This window comes from Hemibagrus wyckioides, linkage group LG14 (assembly GCF_019097595.1).
Source record: "Hemibagrus wyckioides isolate EC202008001 linkage group LG14, SWU_Hwy_1.0, whole genome shotgun sequence".
NCBI lineage: Eukaryota > Metazoa > Chordata > Actinopteri > Siluriformes > Bagridae > Hemibagrus > Hemibagrus wyckioides.
In genome coordinates this window covers 18,001,930-18,024,505 of record NC_080723.1, presented here as the reverse complement: position 1 = coordinate 18,024,505, position 22,576 = coordinate 18,001,930, and the positions used below count along the sequence as shown (strand labels likewise).

General features: G+C 38.4%; 1 protein-coding gene across 5 annotated transcripts; it reads left to right on the top strand.

Moving 5' to 3' along the window:
- Positions 1–2,791: 2,791 nt before the first annotated feature.
- cpeb4a (cytoplasmic polyadenylation element binding protein 4a) lies at positions 2,792–20,617 on the top strand. 5 transcript variants are annotated; one of them, XM_058408230.1, is made up of 11 exons: positions 2,793–3,379; positions 3,898–5,082; positions 8,271–8,361; positions 12,488–12,538; positions 12,648–12,671; positions 12,837–13,013; positions 13,645–13,734; positions 14,325–14,443; positions 15,214–15,328; positions 16,787–16,968; positions 18,111–20,617. In XM_058408230.1, exons 2-11 carry the CDS (start codon positions 3,964–3,966, stop codon positions 18,336–18,338), a joined length of 2,196 nt encoding a protein of 731 aa, XP_058264213.1. In that variant the 5' UTR covers positions 2,793–3,379; positions 3,898–3,963; the 3' UTR covers positions 18,339–20,617. The 5 variants fall into 5 exon arrangements, with proteins under 5 accessions (XP_058264215.1, XP_058264213.1, XP_058264216.1 ...); XM_058408231.1 differs by lacking the exon at positions 2,793–3,379 and adding an exon at positions 3,408–3,738; XM_058408232.1 differs by lacking the exon at positions 12,648–12,671 and having other exon boundaries at positions 2,792–3,379.
- Positions 20,618–22,576: the final 1,959 nt, after the last annotated feature.

Below are 22,576 nucleotides of genomic sequence, written 5' to 3'. Positions count from 1 at the left end.
CGGCGGGGTGACCTTGTGCCTGGGATCTTGTGACACAGCTGCCGAAAGATGGTTATTCAGGGCCGGCCTGGTTTCTGGGAAACAGAGCAACGAACGATGCCAGTCATGCATGCACTTTAATTGGAGAGTGGATCGTATGGTGCCTCTGTGCTGTTTATGGCAGCTTCTGTTTGTCTTGTTGTTGTTAATGATACACTGGTGAGACAGAACCCAAAAAAAAAAAATCCTCCTAGGCCAACATATGTGTGGTATATTTATGCATGATTTGCAGCGCTGTATATAATCAGCATAAATCTGTCAAGAGCAGCAGAAGCCTTTCTGTGTAATCAAACTTCGCTTAATCACAACAACAAATAACAGATGAGCTGGTGTGTAGCGCAGGGTAACATGGGTATCAGCTTCCACCCTGGAAATCGTAATCTTCTGAAAGACAGTCGGCAAATAACTAAACAACACATCTTTTGATTTCACAAGCAGCCAAAAGGCCATGTTCTCTTATTTGAGTTTTCTCTAGGAAACTGTGTACTGTGACAGGACAGACAATTTTGTGCTTCGTCTGAGTCACCTATCGAGTGATACAACCATTTTTAAACTAATGCTGCCGAGAAACAGTGCGATTTTGATCTGGCCCAGACATAGATAATCAAACGCTGACGCTCGATTACAGGCTGGAAATAGCAGCAGCTTACTTTAATGAGATTTCAGCCTGCAGTAAACACTAGAATGGCCCGGCACAACATTCTCAGAGCCTCCTAACCCATCATTAAAAAGACATGCACAGCTCGTATATAGAGCGCACTGAATTCAGGCGGACTGAAATGAAAAAGGACTGCACGATGCATTTACACGGCAATGAATACAGACAGGAAAATGAAAACAGAATAAAAATGTGTGAATCAGAGTATATTCATTACATCATTTTATTTCTCAGAACATTAAAAGTGTCAGGTTCACTCTTCCCTTTCCTTTTATCAAGGAAATATGAAACAATTTGATTTACTCCAGCTGTGTAGCAGACACAGGCTAAGTGTCTGGCCGCTGTTTAGCACATTTGAATTTCTGTGTCCTGTGTAAGCTCAATTTTATTTATTTTTTTACTTATAGCTGGTAATTGTATGTGTATTCATTTAAAGGGACCTTAGGGAAAGAATGTTATACAGAAAGAATAATAGCAAAGAACATGGTTGTATCAAACAATACAGTAGAGTTCACTTCAGAAAGGTTACTGCAACAAAAGGAGAACAGGACGAAGAAGAACTGATTCTATCAGTTTCAGCAACTAAAGTACTTCATTGTCACTAGTAAACAAGAACAAAGCAAAACCTCTTCATAAATTAAAGAGAAAATAAATGGAGCAAATGGAGATAAGCCTTTATCTTAGACAGAAAAGAGGCACTTCAGCTCACTGAAGAGAAACTGGCCTTAAGGGATGTGTCTCTGCCAACAAACCACTTCTTCAAGCAACCAACAAGAAAGAAAATCTCTTCAGTGTGCAAAAGAGCCTAAAGACTGATGAGAGGATAATTGTAAGGGCACACTCTGGACTGATGGAAACATCTTTCCATCAAAATCTTTAAGATATAATATAAGTTGTGGTGCAGTGGGATATCCTGTCTAGCTGTCTATATCAATGTAACAGGGAAGAAAAGAACAAAACTATATGTCACTATGAAACAAAATAAACAATCCAAACATATTTCAAAGTCTATGTCTAATTATTTATCTATATATAGGAAAGTACTGCAAGGAGCACTATTAGTCAGAACTATTCTCAAGCTCTAATGGGATGAACTTGACCACTTAGTCAGAAAATCATGTCACACAGGTCAAATAGGACTTCTATAAATCCATACATTGCCATACCAGCAACATACAATCAGCTTTACAATTATTGGCATGACCTCAAGGGAATATGCTGAATGACAAGATGAAACAATAATGATGCATAATGATTCACATTTTCAATTCTAGTTTCAAAATTGCACTCAGGCCACAGAAACTCTAATACCTTCAACCATGTCCATGTTTAACTGGTGTGTAAAAATGGGGATGTACATATGTATATATCTGTCATCACTATGAAACCTAAGGAGCTTTCAACACAAAGAGATAGGTGACCGACAAGTCAGTCAGTGGATATAAACAATACATAAGCAGCAGAAATGCCGTTACACACAATCAGAGCCACAATAAAAAAATAAATATCCTGGCCAGGAAAAAGTAGTTATTTTCTGCAAGGAAAGATTTTGCCAAATAGATTTTTTATGCATATTAATACAAATGTTTTGCAAAACAAGCAAATTATTTTCGAATTGGGCAACAGGGTGGTGTAATGGGTGGTGCTGCCACCTCATAGCTCCAGGGTTACAGGGTTGATCCTGAGCTCAGGTTACTGTCTTAATGAGAGTTTCATGTTCTCCCTATATCTGTGTAGACTTCCTTCTGGTTCTCTGATTACCTCCTAAAAATGTATATTGATAGGTGGATTACCTATGCCAAGATGTCCCGTATGTGTGAATGAGTGTGTCTGGTGCTCTGCAATGGACTGGTGGTGTCCTATCCAGGGTGTATTTCTGGGTGTTCTCAGGATTCAACCACAGCCTTGGCTAGAATAAAGCACTTCTGTTTTGTTTGTTTGTGTGTGTGTGTGTGTGTGTGTGTGTGTGTGTGTTATAGTTTCGGATTCTGAGCAGAAGCTGCTAGAGCTAAGGTCAATAATATTGCACTAACGTTGGGAGGGGCTTAGAATAAGCGGGGGCGTGGCGAAACCCGGAAGTGCAGCTGTCAGATGTAAGGTTATGAACGTATAGCCTGTGTAGGCAACGCGGGGAAATATTATAATTTAATTGCGTGGTTAAAGTGAAGCAATACTCCGACTCAGAAGGCGTGAGACGTGTAAATTATGATCGGGTGGAGGAGCGGCAGTGACACACGCACGCACGCACACGCGCACACACACATGCATACACATATTGTGTGCGCTCTGAGAGCCTCTATCTCAGTTGTAGCTCACTGAAATGATGCGTTGTGTCGTCAAGCAACCAGAGCACGAACACTGAGAGCTGTTTCACAGGCTGCGCTCTCACACCGACCATATCAGCGAGATTTCAGCGCCGGATATTAGCAAACGTGGCCAGACATTCACCGGTTGCCCTTCAGAGAAGTCTCCGATGGCCGAAAACCCGTCTGTGTGGCTGTGACAGAAGGGAAACTACCTCTCTCTCTCTCTCTCTCTCTCTCTCTCTTTCTCTTTTACACGCGCACACACACACGCGCGCGCGCACACACACGGGAAACGTCATCAGCATTTTCCTGTAGTTAAATGGTCGAGACCGAGGAGGTCACTGGCGAAAAAAGGAGGAATAAAAAAAAAAAAACGGTAGGTCGATTTCCTTTTCTCTGATTTGATATCACGACACCGGGATCGCATCGCAATGCTTTGAACACACCTTTATTATTATTATTATTATTATCATCATCATCATCATCATCAACATCATCATCTTCATTACAATGATCCATTCGCTGTAAGGTGGACCCCGGTTAGCGTTTAACACGATATGTGCATTTCGGTTTAAATGATACGTCCTGGTCTGGACCATAAAACGATGCAGTCGATGAAATTTCCTCCAAACGCGTTACTTCCTGCACATTTGCTGTCGATAAAGGTTTTCTCAAATGCATTGAGCGTTTCTTTCTAATGATTACATCAGGAAGCAGATCAGATGCTTTCTACAGGCAAGTGCTTTTTTAAAAAACCAAAGGTTTTTGTGTTGTGTGGATGATGAAATGGATGGATTGATGGAATGAATGAATGAATGAATGGATGAATATGCTGGATTAATTGATTGTCTCTGGCATGGATTAAAAGCATCTTTTTCCCCCCTTTCTCCCAAGATATTCAAAGAAATAGAAGGATTTTTTAAAATAAGGAACCAACATATACTGGATTAGGCTTCCTAAATGGGGGATTACAGTTTTGGAGTCCTGGTTAAAAACAACGCATCTAACAAAGCAGTTTTCCCGGTCCGAATCCACCCACACCTGCAGCATCCGGTCCACCAGCCTTCAAGCCCACCTGCTTTTATAAACAGTAATACCCCGAGCAGTGGTGGAAATGCAGGCTCGACTTGGCTTTTCCCTGCTGTAACAGCCCATGCTAATACGCAAGATGAGATACTGGAGTCTGACAAATCCAAGGCCCAACAGCAGCAACAAGAAGACCAAGAAGGACAGGAAAAGCGACCTCGGACGCCTCAGGGCCACCAAGAAACAGTGAACATCATGTCTGAACTGGAAAACTCCATGCCAGAAGAAGGTCAGCTGGACAAGGGGGCTGTAGAGAATGGCAATGGAAAAGAAGGTCTGCGGATTGAATCTCCTGTCTTATCCGGGTTTGACTACCAAGAACCAACTGGCATTGGGACGTTGGCGCAGTCCAGCAGCTCCTCTTTGCCTGGCTTCAGCAGCTGGTCCACGGCTATTCCCGCCAACCCTTCTGCCATGATGGAAGAGGTGGGTTTCTTTAGCCAAACTGCCACCACTGCTAATGCTGCCCCTCCATTGCTGTTCCAAAACTTCTCTCATCACGCAAGTCCCGGGTTTGGGGGAAGTTTTTCCCATCAGATTGGACCACTATCCCAGCACCACCCTCCTCCTCCTCCTCCTCACTTCCAGCACCCTCACAATCAGCACCAGCAGAATCGCAGGTCCCCTGCTAGCCCACACCCTCCTCCATTTAACCACCGCAATGCTGCGTTCAGCCAGCTCTCTCATTTGGGGAATAACCTAAATAAACCACCTTCGCCATGGGGAAATTATCAGAGCCAATCCTCCACCCTTTCCTCCAGTTCATGGAGCCCAGGTGGAGGTTATGGAGGATGGGGAGGATCTCAGGGGCGAGAATACAGGCGAGGCCTGAATGGAGGCATGACTGCAATTAACTCCATCTCACCCCTGAAGAAATCCTTCCCAAACAACCAGGCTTCTTCACAGAAGTATGCCCGTAACAACTCAAGCTTCAACCCCAAGCCATGGATGGAGGATAGCATAAACCGCAATGACAGCTTCTTTCCTTTTCAGGTAAGAGGCCTTGAGTATGTGGGTTACTTTACCTTTTGTTTGTTTCTTTTGAGGAAAAAGGCCTGGGCCTGGGCTGTGAGTGACAAATTGAGTGGGATTATAGAGAATCTGTCAGTGAGAAAGCTTATGAAATGAATTTTCCCCAACTAAATTAACTAAAATACCTCTGACACCCAGTCACATGATACATGAAAGCACATTGTGTCAGCGTATGTTCATCGCTGTTTGCCATCCACACCTGCTTTGACTAGTAGGCACTCCTGAGGCCTGGTTTGATGGATGTGTTAGAGTACATCCCAGATGTGCAATGTGCCTCTGCCATTGTACTTCTCCAAGTGGTGTGTGTCGCTGATATAAAAAGACACAGTTGAGTGAGTCAGTGTCAGAGGATGGGTTGTATGACGCGGACCTAGATGGAAATAGGAAGATAAATGGTGTCTGGTGTTGTTAATGGCTCAGGACAGCATGATTATCTGTAATTCTGGACTTGAGGAAGGGGAAAAACACCAGGGACTTCTCTAAGGTCGGTCGTCCTTCTTCCACCACCTGTCATGCTGTAATGACAGGGTGCTACAGTGGAGCTGTGACATAATTTGTACACATGGAGTTTGAGTATTTTGTTTTAGGATACTGCTACAAATATATTTAAATATGTCTTGGTGTAAATTGGAAGTGTGTGTGTGTGTATATATGTGTATATATATATATATATATATATATATATATATATATACTTCCACTAGCTAGTTAATATTTACTGTTGCATGCTCCGTTTATGTTTACTTAGATGGTGTTCTCATTTGAACCCAGTGGTAACAGTGGGGACTTTGAAAACACACACTGTTGTTTCATATGCTTAGTCAGTCCTCCCCTCTGCACAGCTTCTAGCCTAATTCCAAGAACAGAGCTTGTATTGTGCCTGCAAGCTTTTTTGCCCCCCCCCCTTTTAGACCAGGCCTGTTCTACTAGCAGACAGTTCACAACGATGAGGAACTGCATGGCATTAGCTGGTCTTGTGAAAATATACACAGTATTTATTGCTCCACTTTGGACCTACATTAACATTGTTGACATTTTTAAGCTGTGTGTTATTACCTATTATGTATGATGGCTACACCCTTAGATTGAGCACATCATCAGGTAATTAGACGTCTCCTCCAATACTTCCTTCTGTACACTACGGTATAACATGACATGCCATGCTAGCTATGGTTGACTCCAGAATTCTTGGTAGTCTTCATGAAAATGAGCAAATCAATGTAAAATAAGCATTACAGTTCACGTTTTCAGACTTTTCCTTTAACAAAAATAATCTAAATCTAAAAGTCTGTATAGGATATCCAATAACATTTCAAACATTCAGGAATTATTTGATTGCCTTTGACATTTTGCTTCCCTAGAGTATAAATTTGTAAGCGAAAGAATCCAAATATAAAGGTTCAAGAACCACAGCATTTATTTGACTCTTTGGGTTGTCAATTTTTTAAAGCAACAATTTTATGCCACCTCTAGAACACCCAGCTTTTTGGAAGCTTTCTTTCTGAGAAAAAATAAACGAACAAAATGTGGCATATGAACTACATAAAACCTCAAGATTTCAAGATGTCATTGGTATTACAACTGTCCTTATATGTTGTGGTCTGAGGTTTGGGTCTAATCTTTAGATCATCAGCCTGTTTGGAGGAGAAAAAGAAGTTTCCATACAAGGAAAAGTACTTGATGCCCACTCTGAGATATGATGGTGCATCGTATTGATGCATTGGGACTGTTTTGTGGCTGGTGGTTCAAATACTCTGAAGATTGACGGCATTATGAATTACGCTAAGTAGAATATTTCAGCCCTAAACCTGGTTGCCTCTTCCAGTAGATTTAAACTTGGCTGTAGATGAATTTTTCAACAGGATGGTCACCATAAAATGCAATAAAATTGGTGTCCCATCTTATTATCTGGATTTGAATCCTATTGAAAACAACTGGAAAGGAACGTACACATGAACAATTGGAAAATTTATTAAAAAATCTTGACATGTTCTAGATAGAGAAGGGCCCAAGATCCTCTAATAGTGTCTCTAGCTGTGTTAGGAAGTTGCTATCAATGGGAATGTTACACCTAATAGTCGGCAATAGGTTTGAACCAAGCATGTTACCAAAAAAACTGTTTAAGAAAAGTTGTGTTAATCAGTAAACAGCATCTTCAACTTTGTATTGTATTTTACATATGCTCACTTTTCATGAAGGGTGGTAATATTTCTGGGATCGACTATAGAAATGACACTGAAAGCTGATTTTTAAATTGTTTGACGTTTCATTAAACCCACAGCTAACCCTGACATAACATTTTGACTGCTTCTGTCATTTTGGAGCCAATTTTTGTGTGTCATGCCAAATAGGCGTTTACTTCTTCATAGCAGCTTTATTGTACAAAATGATAGTTATCTGTCATGCATTGCCCTGCTTCATAGCTCTGTACAATCCATCACAGCTTGAGGATTATTTCTTTTTTTTTATCGCATCACAACACTTCTCCAAGACAACCTAGCAGTAGGTTCTCGGGCTGACCTGTTTAAGTATTTAAAGATCTTCCATTGCATTGCAGTGCTCAGGGTAGATCAGGTTTATGGGTTACTGCAAGTCAGTGTCGGTGCACGGACAAATATGTGTGGACAGTGACTGGAAACCGTACTGTAATACTCATTGGCATTACTGTTAAAAAATAAAAATAACAAATTATTCACAAACCTACAAAAACTCTGCATCTTCAGTCCGTAGGGCATTTTATAGGTTATCTGAGCTCCAGACTAATATCCTAAACTCCATGTGTATAATCCTCATTTGGCCTGATTTTTCCTTTCATTTTTATCTCCTTTTTTATTTACATAAATTTCAATTTCCTTGTTTCTAATTTCCTTTTAATCACCATCATTTTTTTTTCTTACTGTACTTTATTATTATTTTAATCAATGTTTATTTCATTAATGTATAATGTACTTTGTATTATTTCTTTTCTTTGTGTAGAAAACAAATTTAATTTGTGTTCTTTTCATGGCATCTTTACCACACGACCGAATACAAACAGGTGTCTCAGTGCATATCCCTCAGTGCAGAGGTGCTTGGGTATGAAACTGAACAGATAAAGGGGGATCTCAAGCTCTAAAGATTACTAACAGTTCTTCCTGGGTTCTTTACAGGAGCGCAGTCAGTCCTTTGATGGCTTCAGCATGCACTCTCTGGAGAACTCACTGATTGACATTATGAGAGCTGAGCAGGATTCTTTGAAAGGTATGTAATGTGCTGCCATCTTTAAAAAAAAAAAAAAAAACTTGCCCTGTTACTGGTGCATCGGAAACGGATGCTGTGGATATTTTGTTGGAGGAAAGAAAATTATATAAAAATTACATTGATGCTGAATTTTTGAAGGAAATAATACACACCAATCCTGGAAAGCCAGAGGATGTTCTAGTTAGAAGTTAGTTTTTGTTTCATTTTGACATGCTCGATGTTTGTCGTACTACATTGGTTTCCCCTTGACCTGAGTAGCATTTTGAAGTGGAGTGTCATTGAGTCATGTGATATTTAAATCACACTAATTTATTGTAATATTTGCGTTTTGTAATAGTTGAGTTTGAGTAGTTATATTCAGACAGCGGTTAATAAAATACTTGCTCAGAGCCCAGACTATAAATGGGTGAAAAAACAGAAATGTCTTATTAGAAAAGACAAAAGAGCTGTCTTTATGTATACTGATCAATTTACCTGTCAATTTACACATATTTTTATGCGTTTACTAAATATTTACCTTGCACTAGCACTTTGGGGTGTGTCTTTGGGGGGAGCACTTGTGTTCAGAATGGCAATATCCATCCACAACAATTAATTTAGAAATATAAAGACAACAAGGTACTTTATTCTTTAGATAAGAGCAGATAGATACACAGACAGACAGACAGATAGATCGATAGATCTTATAATAGCAATTCCAAGACTGTTTTTTTGTAAGCTTGTGATTTATATTCAGTAATAAGTCATGGCCATATGTAATTTGCCATTTTAAATCTAAGCTTGCATAAAGTCTGCAGTCTGTAGACAATAAGGACAATAAGGCATAAAGGTTTTTTTTATTCCGATCAGTCAGATTAATAATGAGTTATTAGGCCACATGGGAACATAACTTGTGAGTTAGCCTGCTTCTGTGTATGCTTGAGCTTATGGACTTGTTCGTGTGGTCTTGCTAATAAGTCTTTGAAAGCAGCTTTGAAGCACCGATGTATCCAAGTTCATGTCAAATTATCAATTCAGTTATCTTGGTAGTCATATGTAGAATGAGTATGTTTGTATGTTTTAGAATATATCCAGTAAAGGCAAAAATGTAATAATAGTGCACATGGGGAATGCTGTAAATGTATACTGTGCATATGAAATAACACCAATATATATTTTTGCTTCTTTTGTAAGCACTCAAACAGAATATCTCAAACACTGTGCAATAAAATATACTATACTGCAGTATGCTGTACTATACTTTATTTCGGCCATAACATTAAAACTATTTACAAGTGCTATGAATAACCTTGATTATCCCATTACAATGGCATCTGTCGGAGGGGTTTGGGATACTTTAGGCAGCAAGTGAACATCGTGGTTGATTTGTTGGGTGCAGGAAAAATGGGCAAATGTAAGAATCTGAGTGAATTTTTTTTTTTCCAAGAGCCAAATTGTGATGGTTAGATGACTGGGTCAGAGCATCTCCAAAACAGGAGGTCTTAGGTAGATGTGTTAGCTTAGTATTTAGCATTGGATTACTGATCAGAAGGGTTAGGGTTAGGGTTAGGTAAGTTCAACTCCCACTCCCAGGTCCACGAAGCTGCCAATGCTAAGCTCCTGAGCAAGACCCTTAACCCTCAATGGTTAAGAAACGTAAATGTCTTGTGTGTCAAATGTCAAAAGTGGTCCAAGGAAGGACTGGGTACAGGGTCATGGACACCCAAGGCTCATTAATTCATGTGGGGAGCAAAGGCTAGCCCGTATTGTCCCATCCCACAGAAAAGCTACTGTAGAACAGTTTGCTGAAAAAGGGAATGATGACTATGGAAAGGTGTCAGAACACAGTTGAGTTTGGGGCTTTAGGATATATGACACTGTTTTTATAGGTGATCTTTTGGGCGATTCCAAAATGGCTTTCAGTTTCAACATATAGTGTATAACATTCAGTGGATAAACCATTATTTCATTTTGTATGTGTTGCACTTATATAGGAGCTAAAATTTCATCCTAACGTTATGAATAAATATTTGAGCATTCAAATGATTCCCTTCTGCTCTGGATATATAGTAAGTGTTTAGCATTTCTGCTTTACTGACAGCAGCAGTGAAAATGTGGATGTAATCCAGCTGACTTGATATACTGATTGATTCTGGACATATTATCTGTCACAGTGTTCAGTCATTTGATATAAAAGCAAATATTTAGCAGTGAATCTGCTTCGACTTTGAAACATGACAGGTGGCAGGATTACAAAAATTCCCCCATGACAAGCTTTTCTGACAAGGGTTTTAATCTGAGCAAAGCTCAACCCTACAACAATAACACAGTACATCAAAGTCACACTCTAAATGGAGTATTTATTCACTTCAGTGGTATCAGGACATGATAAGAGTTGTATTTTCCAACAAGGGTATCTGTGGGAGACCTTGAGGCCACAGCTGTGGCAGGTTTTGAGATATGAAATCCTAATGCCTTTCAGCATTAAAACAAGTTTACCTTATTCTTTATGGCCATTCATAACGTCAAGTCAACTTGACAATGAAGGTTTTTTTTTATTAGTTTGGTAAATTAAATGAAATGTATTTAACAAATTTTTTAAATTAATCAGATTTTTCTCTCCAACAAACATTGGACGCTGGACTAAATACATGTTACATCTCATTGATTATACAGATGTGAAATGTTTTAATATTCACACGTTCTGAAAAAGCTACCACTGTAGCTTCCATTAAATCAGAAACTGTTCTTTCCAATCCTCTATTTCCTCAGAAATTGCAACCAATACAGCATTAAAGCAACACTAAAGAATGAAGGACACATTTACCCAAGACCCCAGCATGATGCTTATTACATAGCTACATAGCAAAACATTCTTAATTTGACAGAATTTACTGAATATAAATTTGATATCACTAATATGACATGATGCTGACTTGAAATTCTTTTACCACTGATAATAAACTTATTCCAAGACAATATTCCAACAGAATTACATGACAAATACGTTTGTAACCTAGCCTATTGAATGTAAATATTACACAAGATAGCGGGATTAGACTGTACATCATTACAATATACAGTCAAACAGTACTAAATGTGTTAATGAATGTTTGGTGTGATCATATTGTAAATAGGAGACCTGAGCGTAGGACAATCTTTATTCTTAGGTCTGCATTGTTCAGGTGAAATTATCCACAGCTGTGAGAAGTGATGTCTTGCAGCTATGGAAAGTTCCAGATGCTGAAGGAGTTGAGCATTAAGATGAATCAGGGAGATGAGTCTGTTGAGTGAAAGAAGCCACAGCACAAAACGTCTGCCAAGATCTGGCACTGGCATCACATTTGGACAGAATTTATTGGAAATTAATTCACATAATAAAAAGGAAATTAAAATGACAAATGCTCACAGAAGACACACTTTAAGCGACTTGCCACTCGCTAGTATGAATGTACTGATTTTGACCATCAGCGACATAATATGAAACATAAAGCACTTCCAAATACAGTGGAACCTCAGCAAACAAAGTTAATTTGTTCTGGAGGCGAGTTCTTAAGGCGAACGTTTGTATTGCGAAATGATATAAATGCAGATAATCCATTCCCGCTACCCAAAAACATTTCCTATATCACCAATACAAAGCATATGTAAACTGGATGGCTGACCCAAGCCAAACATCCCATGTCAAGGGTCCTCACAGGAAGTCGGGCCACCAAGCTTGGGTTAAAAAGACCACCCAGGCCACCAATCTGTCAAGAAAAAACTAGTGAATATTCCCATAGCTTTTGAGCACATGCCGAGGGCAGTGTTGGTCTTGTGGGTTGACTCTTTCCGAACAGCTTTTGCTGACTGAAAAAAATTCTGTAAAATTCATAAACTCACTTCAGTTGGCTTCGCTTGGCTCTCCACTGACGCAAACAAGTTTTGAACGACTCTCGGATGTACGCGCAACTTAGCTTTTTTCAATTTCAATTCTTAAGACGAAAATTCATAACGGAGGGCATTCATATGTCGAGGTTCCACTGCACTTTGATTTTCAATTTGTATTAAGTATATAGAACAAATGCAGCTCCTGCAGACCAATATTTAACTAATTTTCTATGTTGGCCCATAGGATGTTTATAGGCTGTGTTCGGTTTTCCTGTAGGTCGCTTTGGCTTTTCCCATCCACCTGAAGAAGGCTCTCTCTCTGGGAATGGTATGTAATATTTCTCAAAGTTTCCCTTTACTGTGCGCTTTCCACGCATTATTAGACTTCCCTGAGTGATCTCTATTCTGAAACCTATTTTGTCCTACTTTGCATGCAGCAAGGAATTATGGAAGACGACGAGGTAAATGTTGCATGGAGTATTTGTGATTGGTTTGGCTTCAGGTCTTTGACCATATGTGTATGCTCAGCTTGAAATGTCTGTTACCCATCCGAACTGCTTTTATGCTTTTGTCTTTTACCATTGAACCACTGAATGACGATAATAGCATGTACATGTGTGTGCTAGGTCCTTCGTCCCTGTTCCCCATGGAGGACGAGCGCAGTTTTGGGGATGATGAGAGATCTGAGCAGAGTCTTGGTGGTCTGGGTTCCACACACTGCTTTCCTCATCAGAACGGCGAGCGTATCGAGCGATACTCTCGCAAAGTGTTTGTTGGTGGACTACCTCCTGATATAGATGAAGGTAATCTAAAATTACAACCAGTAACTTAAACTCTTGGTCATTGTGCATCAGCATCTGCACTCAGGCATGTTGCCACTTTAAACAGTGATATGGATGGTGTATTTGCTGCTTTTTATTCTGTTACTATGCATTTAATATGCATGTTTCCGCCAAGGTTCCAAATACTCTCCTGAATAAGAACTACAGTTCATGGAGGAGTTCCTGTTTTGTGTTTCCGCTGCACTGCAGTAACCCAGATTGTTACTGTTACTGAATTTTGCAATAATTATGCAAGCTGTGAACACCAGAATTACAGCAGCAGAGTGAACATGGAAGTAGATGAGATTGAACTTGTGTTTACTGCTTTACTTTGTGACTCTTCACTAAAAGAATGACAAAAGCACTGCAGGGTCCTTCTGCATTGCTGTGCTGTGCTGTGTTTGATATAAAACTAGCTTTCGTATTTTTTTTCCCTTAGAAAAGTATGCAATTTGTGCAGAAACTAAACGTTTTCTTTAACATACAGCAGTGGAATTAAAATCATCCCTAGTACCTCCAGTGGAAATGCTTCTAAAGCTCCTGATAAACAGAAATGTGATGCAAATATGCAAACAATAGTATTGTTGGTAATGATGTTAATGTCTTGTTTTAGATGAAATCACTGCTAGTTTCCGTCGGTTTGGACACTTGTTTGTGGATTGGCCTCACAAAGCAGAGAGCAAGTCCTACTTTCCACCCAAAGGTAAAACTTGTACATGTTCTGTCTGACCCTGCCCATATTGGTGAATACATCATCAAATCCTCATAAGATGAGCACCTTTTAGAGTAAATGTTAATGTAAACCACGCAGTCGCATGCATTCATTATCTTGTCTATAGCAACATAGATCCCAATTCCCATTCCAAACTAAGCCCCGTTCATTAATATACAGTATTCACATGATAGTGATATGCATTCATAGAGTTTCTCATAATTTATAAATGCTAAATCTTGCTTTTCTATCCCTGGACAAAGTTTGTATAAGACACAAGCTATTATAGTCAGACGTTGGTTGTAATTTAAACAGGTCAGTGATCTATCGTAGTTCTTAAGTCTGTCATTTTCCTTATAGAGCAGAAGCTCATTAAGGTGAATGCTCTAATTAAAAAGGCCTACTGACCTGGGTTATTAGGTCCAAGCACTGTAAGTAATCCACACTGGGGATACGTGTTTAGCCTGTTATGCAGACCGTATCACTACGGAAAGGTTAATACTAAAATATCAACATATTTTTATCATAAACTATAGAAGCCGCTAGTCCTCTATTTTGAATACCATGTCCTCTTTTCCCAGGTTATGCATTTCTACTATTTCAAGAGGAGAGCTCAGTCCAGGCACTAATCGATGCCTGCATGGAGGAGGAAGGGAAACTCTACCTGTGTGTGTCGAGCCCTACCATCAAAGATAAGCCTGTAAGAGCCAACAGCCTGCATATCCACTCCATCTCAGAGAGTATTTTTAACCTTCTACACGATTCATGAAAAGAGGCAGTGGCCACTTTGCAACACTGCTCTCAAAGTAGGTGCAGTTAAATATAAACCTGCAGAGCAACTCTGGACTTCTGTATACACAGTGCTCCATTTGCACAGCATATGGGTCAGTGGAGCCGTGTTGCAATGCCAAAATTCACAATGACGGGCTCCTTACAGGTTTTTAAAAAGCCTTATGAGCTATAAAATTCAGGGGTTTTTATATGAAATGGGTTATGTAACCTTTTGTCATGTTTTAGTATTTGCTAGTTTTCTAGCATTTAAGAATTCTGGTCCGGACTTAGAATTCAGTCCTTCATTTGTCTATAATCTAAAATTCACACCACCTCTGTGATGGTGTCAGAATGCATTATAATTAGGTATGAATCAATACCCTTGTTTCAGACAAATGTATGTTATTGGTTGATACAGTAACCTGCTTAGCATTGACCTTCTCAGTCAGGGCATCAGGAGCATCAAGGTATATTTTTCAGCTCTTTTTATGTTTCCTCAGTTTATTAAGTGGCCATGAAGAGTGCATACGTGCACATTTATGCACATATGATACTAGGTTCATGCTTTATAATGTTAGCTAAGTGCATTTTCTAAGCACATTAGTCACCTGAGATTAGCTATCAGTGCATCTCTATTTATATCAAAACAAAAATAGGTCATTTACAGCCGAGGCCAAGAATATTGCTGTGTATTATTAGGTTCAAATCCGTCCATGGAATCTGAACGACAGTGATTTTGTGATGGATGGCTCTCAGCCTCTGGACCCCAGGAAAACCATCTTTGTTGGAGGAGTGCCTCGACCTCTTCGAGCAGGTATGGAGCTCGGGGTATGAAGACATAATCGTTAGATATGGTGTGAAAGCCAGACTTGTATTCAGATTTACTGAAATGTGTTTCTCTTCTGTTCATTTTTTAAAACCTGGAACTGACTGTACACTGCTGAATGCTTTAAATAAGGATGTGTTTAATTTAATTTAGATGCACTCTATATGTTTGTGAACATCTGACCATCACACATATATCGGAGCCTTCCCGAAACTGTTGCCATTAAGATGGACACATACAAATCATCTAGAATGCCTTTGTATGCTGAAACATTACATTTTCTTTTCACTGGAACTTAGAGGCTCACACCTGTTCCAGCATGACATTGCCTCAGTGTACAAAATGAGCTCCATGAAGACATGGTTTGTCAAGGTTGGAGTGGAAGAACTCGAGTGTCCTGCACAGATCCCTGTCTCTGACTCAACCCCACTGAAAATCTTTGGGATAAATGGGAAAGTCACTTGCGGTCAAAGTCTCCTCACCCAACATCAGTGCCTGACTTTACTAATGCAGCAAAGGAGGACCAAATCTGTATGTTCTAAACCAAATGTGGGTGTGATGGTCAACTGTTCACATCTCCTTCGTTCCTGTTCTCTATTTTTGAGAGTAAACCTGGGTGTCCCATATGCAGATGATATAAATAAGGGACTAGTGGGCTAGCTGATTTATTAACTGTGCTCAATTCATCGCTTGTTTTGATGTCATAGGACAGATTCATGAATCGGACAGAAATTTAATTGTACATCATTCTGTATAATATGGACTTGTTTCTATGCGACTTTGATGAGTGTGTGTTTGGTAAGTCGGCCATATGGTGTATGTTTACTCCATACACAGGCAGCTGAATAATTATCACCATAATTAAAAGAATATGCCTTAAAGGAATATTCAAGGTGAAAATGGCTGATGTGGAAAAAAGCATGGTCTTGTTTATAGAATGTTAGAGCTACCAGATGGCATTAATGTAGGCTTTGCTATCTTGTTGACTTTATTAACATTTGGGGTTAATTAGTCTAATGTGTCCAAGTAGCATGCTTTTCGATCATGTAGTTGATTTCAACACAAGGCTGACTTGTCGAGTAATTATACGACACAGTAAGGCTTTGAGCTGTGGTTTTCTCTCCTCAGATCGTCCTCCTTGTTTTCAGGTTGTCTGTTTAATATGTCAAGAAAGACTAGTTGAATGTTGGAAATTATCTGTGTATCTAGGAGGTGAACTGATAAGATTTTGGAATTTTATCCAAACTGGGTCAAAGTCACAGGATTTTTTTTGGTTTGTTTCTTTGTTTATGTAGGATTCATTTTCCACTGTTTTTCGTATGCTAAGACATGCAGTGTTAAGACGCAAGGTTTTTATACTGCAGTGCTGCAGTCGCTGCAATGCTGACACTACACTGTGTGTGTGTGTGTGTGTGTGTGTGTGTTTTTCTCTGTGGTCTGTGGCAGTGGAGCTGGCGATGATTATGGACAGGCTCTATGGAGGGGTGTGTTATGCTGGCATTGACACTGACCCTGAGCTGAAATATCCTAAGGGAGCCGGACGCGTGGCCTTCTCCAACCAGCAGAGCTACATCGCTGCTATCAGCGCTCGATTTGTGCAGCTGCAGCATGGCGAAATTGATAAACGGGTTCGTAAGGGCACACAATGGGGTGGGGGAGGTGGGCGGCAGCAGCTGAGAAGCAAACGACTAGATCAGAGGTTCCAGCTCAGCATTTTAAAGCTCATGGCCCACACGACCAATCACAAAGCTTCATGGCCCACACCAGGCTGGAAAGATGCAATTACAGTTCCAGCACCATAATCAACATTGGAAATTGGAGAAAACCGGACTAGACCAGCTACAGCGTGGCGTTACAATGACCTCATGTTGATTAAAGAAGAAGCTGCCCAGTCAGGCCTTCACAAACTGGGAGCTATAATTGATTGCGAAGATTGTTTGTAAATACATGAATATCACACACTATTTAACCTAACCAGTGGTAGTGCAAGAAATAATTTATAGCGGATATAAATTAGGTCAGTAGTAGTAGTATTAAATGACATTAATATGATCAGCTATTAGTTCTTAAACCAGACAGAAACTTATAATACCTAATGCCATTTGTGTTACTCATGTGGAAGGCAAACATTGCACAATATTCTTAAATCCTAAAAACACCTGATAGACCACAAATTGTAGGTATATTATTTCACAGCAGCATACCAAATGTACAACCTTAAAAATGACCACTAAACTACATGTATAGATAAACAGTAGTGTCAGTGTTTTGGCTATATTTCAGTAGGCCATGCTGTTTTACGAAACGTGAATGCAAAGACACTAACAGGTGGAATGTTGTTTTGTGAAAAAGTCAGTGGTGTGTCAGATTATACAATACATGAGCCAACTGACATTAAAATACCTGTTTGTCTTCCTGGCATTTAAATATGAATATGCCTATTGTGGCTCATATCAGAATGATCAGTGGCCGCTGTTTCAGTTTTGAATAATACAGTCACAGAGCATAATTGACAACCGAACAATTTTAACTTTAATTAAACGTTTTAAAGATGATGCTTTTTCAGTAGAATTTCAAGCAGTATGCTATTTTTATCTCATTCTCGGGTGAGGTATTTGGGGTGTTGAGTATAGTTTAATGCTAGCAGACATGGCCCTCTTGGTGGCACCGGTGCCTGTAAGCTAAATCGTATATATTGTTCAGAATCAATCATGATTCGCCATCCTTTATTCCTTTTTTTTTTGTGCTTATGATCTTTCTCGCTCTCCAGGTGGAAGTGAAGCCATATGTCCTGGATGACCAGCTGTGTGATGAGTGCCAGGGCACACGCTGTGGGGGCAAGTTTGCACCCTTCTTCTGTGCCAATGTCACCTGTCTGCAGTACTACTGTGAATACTGCTGGGCAGCCATACATTCGCGTGCAGGGCGAGAGTTCCACAAGCCCTTGGTGAAGGAGGGAGGAGACCGGCCTCGCCATATCTCCTTCCGCTGGAACTGACCCAGCACACAGGATGACTGACCTAGCATACATGCACTTTTCCTTTTTTTGTTACATTCTTTTTATTTAGATTTCTTATAATAAATTTAATTTATTATAAGTTTTTAATTTTTGGAAATAATGACGATAAAAAAGAAGTGTAATTTTTTTTTTCTTTTCTTTTTTTTTGTTTGCGCCGGACCGCCAAATAGGTGGGCCAAGAATAGTAAATATCCCTAACTGACTGAATGACTGACCAATTGATTCCTTATTGTTGAATCAAGCATGCAAAAGATCTTAAATGATTCTCATGCAGTGTAGATGCCGATTTTTGAGGTCACAATATTAACATGTATAAAAACAGAAAACACTGCATGCAGCAATAAATGGCTGCTATACATTGGTACTCTGCTAATCACTGGCAGATATTTATACAGACACCTAAACTGATGAATCGCATCCAAGAACGATGATTTTCTTTGGTGTGTGTTGACTTTATGACCAACAGGGCCAAAGTTTAAACTAAGGAATGAACATATCATATATCTATCAGTCAGACTAGTTATTATGAAACAGAGTCAAGCTTACATTTTCCCTGATCAAATTTTATCCTTTCACCACCATATAGCCATGGTGATACGCTTAGCATAATGATTTCCGTACAACTGAGAGAACGTAGCTAATAAATGCTATCTAGTTAGAGAGAAATACACTAGAAACCTGGAATGCGATATACCAGGAATATAGGATCTATATTCCTATAGTTCCATTATCTACATTTTATGTCACCATACATTTTAAGATATTCAGCAATTATTTCTTTATGTGTCGTTGACGTTCAACATGGAGGAAGCGAGAGGTCACCTGGAACCTGCATACACAAGTTGACCTGGAAATCACCCGATATTGGCTGCATTTGCGGTCCGGCTAACCTAGATTAATGAAGTTTTAATTTAATGAACGTCTTAATTTGGTGTGCATGAAAAACTTGAATGCTTTAGAAGTAGTCGATATAGGTGTTTAGAGTGATGCCTCTAAACTGCTGTTTTACTTTTTATCATACTACTGTTGAGACCTTGCCTTTTTGTTGTGATGGGTCGCATTAGGAACGTGGGCAGGACTACACTTTAAAACGTAGTTGACTGGGTAGAGGGGAAAAAAGGCAGGATCATAAAAGGTGCACATTTCACTGTAAAAAAGAAAAAAAAGAAAAAATTAAATATGGTGTTGACTAGTTTTGAGACCGCAAGCTCAAATAGTTGCACAAATAAACACGTAGTAACTATTCTAGCAAGAAACACTCGGACCTTACTAGCAAGAGACCAAACCTACTGTAAAACTAACAAGATGCAGGTTTTTAAAAGGCTGTTTGAGCATCACTGGCATGTTTAAGTGGAATTGCGTTGGCCACTGAGGCAGGCATACTGCTAATAGTCTACATAAATATGCATATTAATTTTCGCTCACTGCAGGCACTTGCAATCACTTTAACATCATCTTGGATTATACTCACATGATGGGCTCAGTATACGTCTAAAGATCTCAAGGAGTAAGCGCACTCTCGTGTGCGCCTGTTCCGCAGGTCAGACTGACCAAAGATAAGCCTTAGAGATAACAAATGTCTTCACCTCCCTGAAATTACTGTTGTGCAAAGCAAGTAGGGCAGACTAGTATTCATGTCATGTGACTTAAAAAGAAAACCACACATCTAATAAGATTACTTTAGAATAATAATGCTTGTGATGGTAACAGCGGTAACATTGCTCACTTGTCAGGGAATTTGTGCAAATATTGTAGTGCTAATGAGAATTACCATGTGGTGTGTTGATAGTGCTTTATTGCATGTTTTATTTCCCCCAAGACTTTTTGCCGTTCTAATTGAGCAGTGTAGTAGCTGAACGCGTTTTGAAGACTTTTCTGTCACAGAGAAACCGATATTGTTTTATACATGGTTTGCTAATTTTTGTACTGTGTTTTCTAGATGGTTATTTTCTCATTAACATAAACATATGCACTACTTTTTCTATATATTGTTTCGTTTTTGTTTTTCCAAGTCATTTAGGCACTTTCTCTTCTTTTTTTTCTTTTTTTTCCACAAACAAAATGTCTTTTTGCAATACCTCATTTCTTTTTATTTTCCTCAATTGTTGGGTATAGATTTCGTACCTTTTGTTATGGAGACACCTGGAAATAAGGCAAGAATTAAGAAAAATAAATAAATAAGGCATTAATCATTTTCAATTAAGCTTTTTCTAAATATAATCACAGGAGTAAATGTTGACATATTAAAAAAAAAAAAAGGAGGAAATCTTTTAGAACTATATAAATCACCAACCTGCTATCGATAATGGAAATCTTACATTCCTCCTTAGTGATCGTGGAAATAAAATTATGAGCAATGTAAATAAGGTTTATGATAGACTGTACTTTGTACCACAATTAGGAATGTTCCATAGTGAAATATCAATGCTTATCACTATAGAAGTATATATATATATATATAAGTGTACTTGTACACTACCTGTCAAAAGTGGAGACATACTTACTACTATTGTATACTATTTTGGACTATTTTCAAATAATAAGAAGAACATTATTATTATTATTATTATTATTATTATTATTATTATTATTATTATTATTAACATTATGAAATAACTTTTAAAACAAATCAAAACCATTTTATATTTTAAATTCCTACACGCTGTTCCTGATCTTACACACCCTTGGCATTTTTTTAACCAACTTTTTACGAGCCAAGGTCCTCACTTCTTCTCCGAAGCTGGGAAATACTTTTTGGTGTTAGAATTTTAAAAGGTTAGAACTTTATCACTTACACTTGTCTCAAAAACTATTTTCAACTGTGATTTATTTATTTATTTATTTATTTATTTTTAATCAAAATGTTTTCAAGACGAATGGGAAAAATTGTGTGCAGACTTTTGACTGGTAGTGTATATACATTATAATAAGTATAAACCCGAATGCAAGAGAGGCTAAATATATGTATATTAATATGCATGAGCTAAATTTAAGCTAATATGGTATGATATGGCTTCAGTAAAATTACAATTATGTTTTATGTAACTTCTTCCAACCTCACCTGAATTATAGCTTTCTTGTTCTCAAGATGGGTGAACTACAGTATAAGCTTTCTCCAATATACTCCAACATTCAGAATCCCAGACCTCAAGAAAAATAATTATTTTTTTTTTTCCTTCTTATTTCATAAAGCCCACGGTGATTCGGGCCTCTGAGACTTGAATGTGATATATCTTGCAAAATAACCTCAAATTATGTGCAATATGGTTGACTTTCCAAAACCAATCTCTGCAGTGTATTTCTTCAGTTGCTCACAGACCCACCTCTTCTCATGATAACATTTTCTTCATTCTCTGATTTGTACTAAAATGCCACTAATATGTGTAAAAAAAAAACAAACAAACAAAACAAAAAAAAGTTATTTTTTACTTTTTTGTGTATTCACATATTTTCCTACTTAATTTTATGCTACTGTGATTTAAAATAATTGTAAATATTCAGTGAAGAACGTACGAAACGTTATATTTTCAATTGGAATGTTGAACTTTTGTCATTCGAACGTAACTAGCGATTGGTAAAAAAAAAAAAAAAAAAACCTGTACACTTATTAGAATTTCAAGTTTTATTAATCACAATATTGTGCATCATGTCTACAGAAAAAAAAAAGATAAGAAAAGTATCAGAATATTCTTGGTGTAACTGCTAATTTAAATTGACATAGTTTATAACTATCAGAAGGTTGTATTTATCAATAGATTTTTATAAGAGGTCTAATTTTTTGCTATGCCATTTATAAGTTTAGATTTTCTTTCTCTTTTTTTTTTTTTTTTTTATATATTTTATCACCATATGGAATTGTGGGAAAGAAATCATTGTTTTATAGTCAGGTTAGTCAGTGTGCTGTTGTAGTTGAGTCCAACGTCTTAATTATTTGCAGCCAGCTATTTATAACAGTATGCCTAATTTTTAAGTATTTGTATTGTGAAATGTTGAATGAATAAACTTAATAGCAAGAACTTCCGTAGTAGTCATTTCTAATCTGAAAATGCTTCATTACGAATTAAAATGGCCTGTGATTTGTGTGTGTGTGTGTGTGTGTGTGTGTGTGTGTGTGTGTGTGTGTGTGTGTGTGTGTGTGTGTGTGTGTGTGTGTGTGTGTGTGTTTGCATGCAGGAATGTAACCTAAATCCTAGGTAGGCAGGTAGCTTGTGGTTTTC

Excerpts from the sequence above, each read along its gene's own strand:
- cpeb4a (XM_058408230.1), top strand. The coding sequence starts at position 3,964 with ATGGGGGATTACAGTTTTGGAGTCCTGGTTAAAAACAACGCATCTAAC. Across the intron at positions 13,735-14,324 it reads GTCCTACTTTCCACCCAAAG|GTTATGCATTTCTACTATTT; the intron begins GTAAAACTTGTA and ends CTCTTTTCCCAG. Across the intron at positions 15,329-16,786 it reads GCCTCGACCTCTTCGAGCAG|TGGAGCTGGCGATGATTATG; the intron begins GTATGGAGCTCG and ends GGTCTGTGGCAG.